The sequence below is a fragment of the Notothenia rossii genome (genome assembly GCF_949606895.1).
Source record: "Notothenia rossii genome assembly, chromosome: 5".
NCBI classification, from domain to species: domain Eukaryota; kingdom Metazoa; phylum Chordata; class Actinopteri; order Perciformes; family Nototheniidae; genus Notothenia; species Notothenia rossii.
In genome coordinates this window covers 91,837,367-91,848,184 of record NC_136903.1, presented here as the reverse complement: position 1 = coordinate 91,848,184, position 10,818 = coordinate 91,837,367, and the positions used below count along the sequence as shown (strand labels likewise).

General features: G+C 43.0%; 1 protein-coding gene across 1 annotated transcript; it reads right to left on the bottom strand.

Moving 5' to 3' along the window:
• LOC307038959 (E3 ubiquitin-protein ligase TRIM35-like) lies at positions 1 to 854 on the bottom strand (the record flags this gene model as incomplete). Its single annotated transcript, XM_079680628.1, has 1 exon — positions 1 to 854. Exon 1 carries the CDS (start codon positions 820 to 822, stop codon positions 1 to 3), a length of 822 nt encoding a protein of 273 aa, XP_079536754.1. The 5' UTR covers positions 823 to 854.
• Between the last annotated feature and the right edge of the window lie 9,964 nt (positions 855 to 10,818).

Here is a 10,818-nt window from a genome sequence, read left to right as displayed (position 1 = left end):
TTAGCTGTGTCTGTACAAAGTAGCCTGTCCAGGAAATATGCCCAAATCAACAAAAACTGCGAGCCGGCAGGCAAGACGCTCCGCTTCTGAAACGCGCCCGGTAGGGTTTGACGCCGGAGGAGGCCGGAACAAAACCGTGCCACAGACGGACCCGGTGGAATCTAGGGGTGAGTCAAAGCCCTCAGAGCCCAGGACAGAGAGGCTATTATCAATCCTCTCTGGATTATCAGGAAGTTTCTGTCTCTCTCCTCGTCTCACTCTGGTCAGATCTTCAGACAGGATGAGTTCTGGAGGAGCAGTGTTTGGGTCCAGGATGAGAGGAGAGTAGGACACCATGTCCTTCATCTTGCTCCAGATGTTGAAGCTGAGGTTGCCCAGGTGTTTGGCCTGGTCTATCAGAGCTCCTGAGGGCAGCTGTGGAGCCTCCAGCAGGGGGCGCTGTAGCCTCTCCACTGCAGCCTTGTAGTTGAGCAGGAAGGAGACGTCTTCAGCTCTCAGCTCCTCCTCTGTGGCTCTGACTGTGTGTGAAAGAGCTGCTATCTCTCTGCTCACAGCCTCCATCTTCTCCTCCATCATCCTCCTCTTCTGCTCCTCTTCCTCCCTCAGTGCAGCCATCCTGGCCTCCTCTTCCTCTTCTAGAAACTGGTGAAGCTTCTTGAACTGCTTCTTAATCTGCGTCTCTGTGTGTTGAGCCTGGACCTTCATGTGTCCTGCTGTTTGATCAAACTTCACTTTAACTTCTTCAAAGAGCTTCAGTTTCTCCTGAAAGGGCTGCAGAGCTTTCTGGAGCTCCTCTCTGAGATCCTGAGCAGCTTCATCCATGGGTCTGAATCTGTGGTTGGTGTGTGTTCTTGAGTCTCTGCAGACTCTCTCCAGTAAGAAGGCCTCACTCAGGTTCTTTAAAGCCAGGTTACAGGGAGGTTCTATCTCTGAATGTTCTGTCTTACAGACTGGACACTCTCGTGATGGTTTCTGGGACAAATTAAGGCTTACAAATATGAGAAGACTGATCAATACCTCCATCATCTTCAGTGTGGTTACCTATGAATCTTCCAAAACTTCCAAATACCTTGTCCTGGACATAGTTTCTACAGTGTAAATACAGTAGGCCCACACAAACTGCAGAACATCGGTGCTTTGGGAACACTGAGATGATTTAATTCCCATTTAAAATCAGGAGACTAAATACTAAATATGAGCATTATTTGCAGACCCAGATGTGGTTCAGAAACACAGAAATATTAGAAAACAGAGCATTAAGGCAACAAATCTAGTTTGATGGATGCTGTCAAAACTCAACTATAAGATATCAAAAATACAACTATGTACAAATGATCACAGGAACTAAGAGGAAGTGTGTGTGTGTGTGTGTGTGTGTGTGTGTGTGTGTGTGTGTGTGTGTGTGTGTGTGTGTTTGTGTGTGTGTGTGTGTGTGTGTGTGTGTGTGTGTGTTTGTGTGTGTGTGTGTGTGTGTGTTTGTGTGTGTGTGTGTTTATCTGTTCGTTTATGTGTCAGTTACAGGCAGGACCCCTTTTGAGTCAACGAGTCCTCGCAGATAATGTATTGCAGCCGGTGTCATTGAGTGTGTTTTTATACACGGGCTGTACACAGGCAAAATGTATCTGATCAGAAAGGTCATTTTTGTTATTTGAAAGCACAAAAAACACCACAGGCTCCACTTTTAGAGCCTCGCTAGAAAAGGAAAGGAGGCTCTGGACGCCTCACTCAGCACTCAGTCATAATTACAGAACAAATCACACTGCTCTTTTCCCTCCATGTCATTTGAAATAGTGCACACAAAAAAGCAGATTTTTTCAAGGGTCGGCCATCTGTGTTTGCTGCAAGAGCTTGTGTCTGTATTTGTGTGTGTGTGTGTGTGTGTGTGTGTGTGTGTGTGTGTGTGTGTGTGTGTGTGTGTGTGTGTGTTTATTTGTAAAGGAATTTTGCCCCTCTCTCCTTCTGAGTGGCAAACCTCTCAATGACTCCGGTGTTGAAGTCAGGAATGCTCCTAATGAGTTTTTTCTCGATTGACATCATAGCCAGAGCATTCAGGCGATCCTGTGTCATGCTGTTCCTCAAGAAAGTCTTGATCCTGTTCAGAGTGGAAAAGCACCTCTCTGCCTCAGCCGTAGCCATGGGTGTGGTTACAAGAATCTTCAGAAGACTGACAGTCTCTGTGAATGTCTCCTGCAGATTGTTGTCAATGAAGAACTGGAGCAGAGTAACAGCACCACTGCAAGCCCTGAACTGGTCCGTGTCAGAGACGACGGACAGTTCCATCTTGAGCTTTGCCTTGTCCAGTCGAGGGGAGGCCTCCACAGTTGTTTCCAGGCTTTGCTCCTCGAACAGGTGTCCTTGCAGGAGGGTGGAGCTGATGAGGTGTTTGGTGAAGGGGAATCTCTCCTTTGCGTGACTCAGTATGGTATCACATACCTAAAATCAAGACATAATAAATAACAGAATCACCTTTTCACATCTATCACTCATAATGTCATTAGTGTCCCCTCATAAGATGTGTAACAAACAAAGAGCTTTCTTGTGAATGGAACCTATCAAGGATAAAAGGACATCTATCTGAGCGTCAACAGAACAATATTACTGTTTAAAATTAAGTCACAATATATATACATTTAATGACTATGTTTACACTTCGTTCATTTGTTGTTGGGTCCTTTCTGTCCACTGGTTGCTTCTGGAGGCCTAAACCTGTTCTGATCTGTCTTGATCCCCTTTGAAATGTAGAGACTGTGGGACACTTTTTGCAGTTTAGGTCTTGTTAAGTGTATACAATTCAGAATGTAATAAGCAATAGGCCTTTCCATTTGGATATTTTAACTAGCCTACCTATTTATTGAATTTACAGAAAATGGGCTTTATTGTGAAATGAAATTACCTATATTATGAAAGGAGTCATAGAACACGTTCCTATTACTGCTTACCTCTCTAGCCAACAGCTGATGCTCTTCATGTCCAAATCCCCTCCTCTTTGTGGGCGGCTGCTGCACAGATCCACTGATTTCACCAGAAGGAATGGAGTCCTTGATCCAACCCACAAGTAACCATGTACAATTACTCATTGTGGGAAGAATTGACAAATTAGGTTTGACTATTTGAAATAGTAGTCAGAGATACACCTTATAAACATTATATAATATATACATTTCCAGTTAGCCTGTTTAAGATATTTAAATAAGTATGTATGTCTATTGTGTTCAGCTAAATCACATTTAGGTTTCACAGATTTCCTACAGTATGCATTTCTCAGCCATTGTAAATAATGATTTACCTGATTGTTTGTGTGCTGCTGGTGAACCTCTTGATGAGTCCTGTGATGAAGACAGAGTCGATGTTCCTCTTCTGCAGTTGGCTAAACAGCATGTCTACATGTGGCATGATGTTGTGGACCAATGTCAGGAAAAAGAAAAAACCGTCATCTTCCATCATTCTCAGAAAGCCCCCAGCTTCTCTCACTGTTATGGGATCAAAGTCACCTGAGTCTCTGATTGTCTGGAAACGACTCAGGATGTTCTCCTTGTGCTCATACACAGTGTTAACAGCACGACTGTGAAAGTTCCACTTTGTTGTGGAAGTGCCAGGAAGTCTGTGTGCCACCACTTGATCCAGGATCGCAGTTCGCTTAAATGACCTGGAGAAAGATGCAGCAAATCCACCAAGGTCTGAATGTTCTTATCTTGGGGATGTGGGATGTTGCATAATGAGGTTCACCTGATGAGCATAGCTACTGTACACAATACACATCCTTTACTTTCCGCTGAACTCCACCTTTAGCTCCCCTCATCACCGCTGCACCGTCATAGGCTTGGGTGATTAGTTTGCCGTGTTGTCCATCGGGGAGGATAGTGCCCAGCCTCTCCATCAGCGCGGTGGCAACTGTGTCAGCATTCGCATTCTGAAGAGGGATGAACTATAAAAAACGCTCTTGGACGTTGTTATGCGGGTCGATGTGCCGTAACACAATAACTAAGGTTCAAGGTTCTTTTGTCAGGATCTGTCTGTGTTGTGTTTTGTCTCGTCTAGATCTGTCTTCGGTTTTATTTTTGAAAAGTGTTCACCCCCTGTCTTGCCTGTTGCTTCCTGTCTGTCTGTTCCCTCCTAGCTGATTACCTGATTGTGTTCACCTGGTGCCCCTGTGTTTTCTCCTCCCTCCTTACCTGTGTCTTGTTTGTTTCATTAGTCCTGTGTGCATTCAGGTTCTGCTTTTTGTGTTAGTCTTTGTGAGATCCTTGTTTGTTGTTGACTGTGTTCACGGGGGAGAGAGTTCTGCTCTGTTTGTTTCTTGTAGCCTTGGAATAAAGGTATTTTCTGTTAAATCTGCATTTGGGTCCTGCCTGCCTCGCTCAACCTTGACATCTTTATTGTCAAACTAACATAGCCACGGAGTAATTATGTCGTTGAAAATCTTAGGTCACAGGCTTCTCCAACAATGCAACACAATAACACAGATAAGCAGACAATATTAAAACAATATTAAAATATACTATATTAAAAGTATTACAAAAAGAAAAATTGTTTTAAAAAAGTGAGAGAAAAAAAGTAGAATAGTGCAAAACGAGTCTATATACGAGTCTATATACGAGTCTATATACGAGTCTATATACGGGTCTATATACGAGTCTATATACGGGTCTATATACGGGTCTATATACGAGTCTATATACGAGTCTATATACGGGTCTATATACGAGTCTATATACGAGTCTGTATACGGGTCTATATACGAGTCTGTATACGGGTCTGTATACGAGTCTGTATACGAGTCTATATACGGGTCTATATACGGGTCTATATACGAGTCTATATACGGGTCTATATACGGGTCTATATACGGGTCTATATACGAGTCTATATACGAGTCTTTATACGGGTCTATATACGAGTCTATATACGGGTCTATATACGGGTCTATATACGAGTCTATATACGAGTCTATATACGAGTCTATATACGGGTCTATATACGGGTCTATATACGAGTCTATATACGAGTCTATATACGGGTCTATATACGGGTCTATATACGGGTCTATATACGGGTCTATATACGAGTCTATATACGAGTCTATATACGGGTCTATATACGGGTCTATATACGGGTCTATATACGGGTCTATATACGAGTCTATATACAAGTCTATATACGGGTCTATATACGGGTCTATATACGAGTCTATATACGGGTCTATATACGGGTCTATATACGGGTCTATATACGGGTCTATATACGAGTCTATATACGAGTCTATATACGGGTCTATATACGGGTCTATATACGGGTCTATATACGAGTCTATATACGAGTCTATATACGGGTCTATATACGGGTCTATATACGGGTCTATATACGAGTCTATATACAAGTCTATATACGGGTCTATATACGGGTCTATATACGAGTCTATATACGAGTCTATATACGGGTCTATATACGGGTCTATATACGAGTCTATATACGGGTCTATATACGGGTCTATATACGAGTCTATATACGGGTCTGTATACGAGTCTGTATACGGGTCTATATAGGAGTCTATATAGGAGTCTATAGACGAGTCTATTTACAACTAACTGGCAGTGGGTGGAAATGTCAGTTGTCTCATCCGCCTGAATAGCTAGATAATTCACGTTTTACTTTTTTTACACCGTCTTTGAGTTGGGTTCAACTAAACTCCGAAAAACGCCGGGGTTGTCGGACCCGTCAGTCTCGTTGTGGCCACGTGAAGCCAGGTCAAAGCCCCCACAACATTTCACACAATCAATTATTTTTGACAAGACGTGCCTGTTCTTGTCCACTTCTTCAATGTGCTTTTTCACAGCAATCCTGTACCCTTGATCCAGCTGCCTCGCTATGTTCAACCCACTCTCACGGCATTTCGTGTTATAGTCACAACATTGAATCTATTGATTCGTGTTCACCAACACGATTTTCTCCTTTTTTCGTGCCACACAGAACGATTTTAAAAGCAATGTATTTCTATTGGTGGTATGTTTCGTGCCTGCACCACGTATTTTTGTCCAGTCGGGTCTTGGAAGACCGGAAGCTGTGGGGTCCATTAAAACATCTTCTTACTCAATATCAAGCCACGATTATTGTTTTTATTTTAAATCGTATAATGTCAGATTTTTTTTGTCATCTGTGAGGAAAAGAAATGGGTGACGTGTCAATTGAGCCGTCCCTTATATACACTATCTCTTTACGTCTCCCTAGCGACAGGGACACCCCAGCTAGCGGGGAACGTTCTCCCAACTTTGGCTAACGTTACCTACAGGTTCTAATAAGGTTTTAAAGAAACGTTTTAATCTGAGATGTTTATTTTTTCAAATAATGTTCCTATAAGGTTGAAGGTTAACTCAGACATAACGTTTTGCCTGCAACATTCTAAGAATGTGTTTTGGACGTTGTTGGAGTAACACATTAAAGATGTTCTTTATAAAACGTTCCCTCAATGTTACATAATAACAAATGAAGAACATTCTCCAAGAAACATTCTGAAAATGTTTCCAGGATGTTATTGAGGCCTGAGATGACAGAAAGTGTTTTATAAAATGCAGTGGTGAACCGTGTCTATCACAACCGGGCCTTCTGTAGACACACACACACCCCCCGCCGCCAGAACAAGATCTGATTGGTTGCTTTCTTTTCTAACACAAAACCACTGAAATGCGTAGTACATGGTCCGAGAAGGACAAACAAATCAACGTAACACAGTAATATTACAGATCAACAACACAGATACCATTCTCATTTATTCATTTTATATACATTTTATTACATTTATTTCTATAATTAAATAGATTTTTCGTTTGTTTTATCTGAGTGTTCCAGGGTATTCTCTGAATACCTTAAAGGCCCTGACGGTTCGCCACTGATAAAATGTTCCTTTAATGCAGTGGTTCCCAAAGTGTGGGGCGCGCCCCCCCAGGGGGGCGCAGAGGCATGACAGGCGAGAGACCAGGAGGAAAAATGGTTATAAAACATTTAAAGAAGGTTATTACCAAGCATTTTAAGAACGTTTTTAGATAAAGTAATCCTACCTTTCAGAAGAACATTCTGAGAACCAAAAGAAAACTTCCCGCTGACAACATTCCTAGAACGGTGAATGGTAACATTCTCAGAATGTTTTTAGAACTAAAGATTTCTAGCTGGGCAGCGCCTCGAGACCTGGGAGATTAAAAGTGATTAAAATCGCAACTTTTCACGTAACGGTGTTGTCGCGATGCGGCGACCATTTCCAAGTTTGCTCGTTGCTAGGCGATCCCTCACCATGGAACACGATGATGTCATAACTCCAACTGACATGCTCCGAACGCCGCCAAGCATCACATGATGGTTAACACTGTGGCCCTGGACAGCTCTACGTTAAATCTGAGGTTTCATAATGTGGCGTTACCATAGCAACGCATCCCTCGCAATAAAACGCAATATCGCTTTAACTGCAATGGAGACTTTCCGATCGCCATCAAACTTCACATGTAGACCACCGGTCTATGCCTCAACAGCTCTACGCCAAATCGGAAAAAACATTTTCGAAACGCCACCAGACTTCAGATTATCATTAACACTCCGGCCCTGAACAGCTCTACACCGATTATTGGGTGTAGTCATATGTCGTTTCCTTGGAAACGCATCCCTCGCCATAAAAAACAGCAGGTGTAACATACGGGGAATTAACAGAGAGGGTTGATGAAGCTTGAAGCTGATGCCTACCGGCTACTTTCACTGGATATGTCATTAAACACCAAGCATACAGATATGAAGTGGCTTTTCTCGAGCACCAACTTCAGGCAAAACGTTGGAATAGCAAAGTCGTACGTCAAACTTTCATTGTGTATGATTTTCTGATGTTTATAGAGCATTAAATGTACTATAAACTCAAATTAAAGCCAAACACATTTGATTCTCAGACTTGCGGTTCCTAATGTATTTTGGCCACAATTATCTGCACATAAAGTCAGTCTGTCGTGGTCTGGGATAAAATTACAGCTCCAAATTGAAAGGGCTGAGAGAAAAACAACAGTGTACTGTGTGAAAGCAGCAGAGATGTATTACACTGCGCCGTAATGTACCATTAAATCAAACATGAAGCTGTTACTGAGCCCTGCTACTTGGCCAGTCACTGTTACTCACATCCGTTAGCTGTTTAGCTGAATTGACTGCATCAGGTTGATGTTATATGTGATCCATGACAGCCTCATATTATCCAATCACTCCTGCTCGTCCATCATGCCCTCATACGCAGCTGAGAGGCTCCCGTTACAAACCACCAGAGACCCTCCTCCATGGCCAAAATCAAACCCAAGCTTCTTGGCTGCTAATCATTCATAGCATGGGCTACGTTGAATGTATGACACTAAGCTGAAGCTTCAGGAATTAAACTGGCAAAGAGTTTAAGAATCTACCTCCAGCGAAATGTAGGAAACTAAAACAAGTGGAGAATGCAGATGTGGATGTTCTCAGGCCTGACTCTGCAACCAGTCTCTACTGAGCAAAGCAGTGACTTTATTTATTGAATTATTTATATTTTGTGAGTCATTTGTACGGTGGCCTACAGGTGCAAATGCGCTGAAATGGCCCTTAACATTCCCATTCGGAGAAACGTGCATAATTGTAAGTGATTCGTTAACATGCAGTAGCGCTTTTTGTGATTTATAATCCCCGAACGTCACCAAGCGCTCCGGTCCCAGCTGTGTGCATCACTTTTTAGTGTCCCCTTGTCTCCCAGCTGTGTGCATCACTTTTTAGTGTCCCCTTGTCTCCCAGCTGTGTGCATCACTTTTTAGTGTTCCCTTGTCTCCCAGCTGTGTGCATCACTCTTTAGTGTCCCCTTGTCTCCAGCTGTGTGTGTCACTCTTTAGTGTCCCCTGTTCTCCCAGCTGTGTGCATCACTTTTTAGTGTCCCCTTGTCTCCCAGCTGTGTGCATCACTTTTTAGTGTCCCCTTGTCTCCCAGCTGTGTGCATCACTCTTTAGTGTCCCCTTGTCTCCAGCTGTGTGCATCACTCTTTAGTGTCCCCTTGTCTCCAGCTGTGTGCGTCACTCTTTAGTGTCCCCTGGTCTCCCAGCTGTGTGCGTCATTTTTTAGTGTCCCCTTGTCTCCAGCTGTGTGCGTCACTCTTTAGTGTCCCCTGGTCTCCCAGCTGTGTGCATCACTCTTTAGTGTCCTCTGGTCTCTAGCCGTGTGCGTCACTCTTTAGTGTCCCCTGGTCTCCCAGCTGTGTGCGTCACTCTTTAGTGTCCCCTTGTCTCCAGCTGTGTGCGTCACTCTTTAGTGTCCCCAGGTCTCCCAGCTGTGTGCATAACTCTTTAGTGTCCCCTTGTCTCCAGCTGTGTGCGTCATTCTTTAGTGTCCCCTGGTTTCCCAGCTGTGTGCGCCTCTCTTTAGTGTCCCCTTGTCTCCAGCTGTGTGCGTCACTCTTTAGTGTCCCCTGGTTTCCCAGCTGTGTGCGCCTCTCTTTAGTGTCCCCTTGTCTCCAGCTGTGTGCGTCTCTCTTTAGTGTCCCCTGGTCTCCCAGCTGTGTGCGTCTCTCTTTAGTGTCCCCTGGTCTCCGTTGTGTTTTGAGCTTCTTCAGCGTTTTGTATTTAGAGGATGTGGAACATTTGGGTTTTTATATTTGCATCCTTTCTGAAGCTGCAGCGTGTTTCTCCTGATGGAAGAGTTCTGGACACGTTTGCCCTTCTCAGCCGCCGTGCAGTTGTTCTCTGATGTTGAGCAAATTAAACCCTAAGGTTGAGACTACTGTCAGAAGAAAAACGCCACCATCAATTATTTCTCTAAAATGCCACAAAAACAACATATTTAAGTCCAAAAATGACATTTAGATTTAAAAAGAGCTATGGTAGATTAGAACAGCGTGTAACTCAATTCAACCGTTATATTTATAAGATAATACAAAGCTAATTGTCCCGAATGTCTTGGATTCATGACGATATTGAGTTTTTTTTTTAAGTAGTTCAATTAAAATATACATAGTTAAATATGCTAATGAACATCATGTTTCACTTCCTACGAGTTTCATAAGTAATTAAAATGATCTCCAACCTTTACCAGCTGCGCATCAATAATCATAATGCAGTCATTTTAAAGGTATGATTCTGAAATGGGCGATAATGCATAACAAGTACTTTTGGTACTTTAACTTTATTTTGATGCTAATGTTGCGTGTGTTGTCCAGTGGGTGAAGATGTTTCTTTATTTGCATGTGCAGTACTTTGACTTGTTACAGATTATTCTTACAATGTAGTATTGCTTCTTATACTTAGGTAAAATATCTGAGAACATCCTCTAGCTCTGATCATAGTATTAATTAAGTATGTGTTTGTGTGTGTGTGTGTGTGTGTGTGTGTGTGTGTGTGTGTGTGTGTGTGTGTGTGTGTGTGTGTGTGTGTGTGTGTGTGTGTGTGTGTGTCTGCTCACTTCATATGACATAATGCAACGTTTTATTTCCTGTGTTTTCTTCTGGGGGGTGTTTTTGGGTGTTTAGTGTAACAGCTCGGATGAGTCATTGGTGGAAAGAGGGGAGGAATAAATATTGCTGTTAAATGACTCCGGACAGCATGACGTCACGGGGTAATTAAAACTACTTGCTGGAATTCCGTTTCCAATTCCTGAGCTCAGGTTTGTTGGAGGATTTTTTTGGAGCACCTGCAGGTTGGTGTGTGTGTGTGAGAAATATTTTCACTGGACGGAGTTCAAACTTTGTAGGGAAGGAGAAAAAAAAACGGAGGCAGCGGCATTACGCCATTCTTGGAAAAAAAAGTGGGATTTAAAGAAGTTTCTCTCCGGATCCGCAGCAGAGTCGCG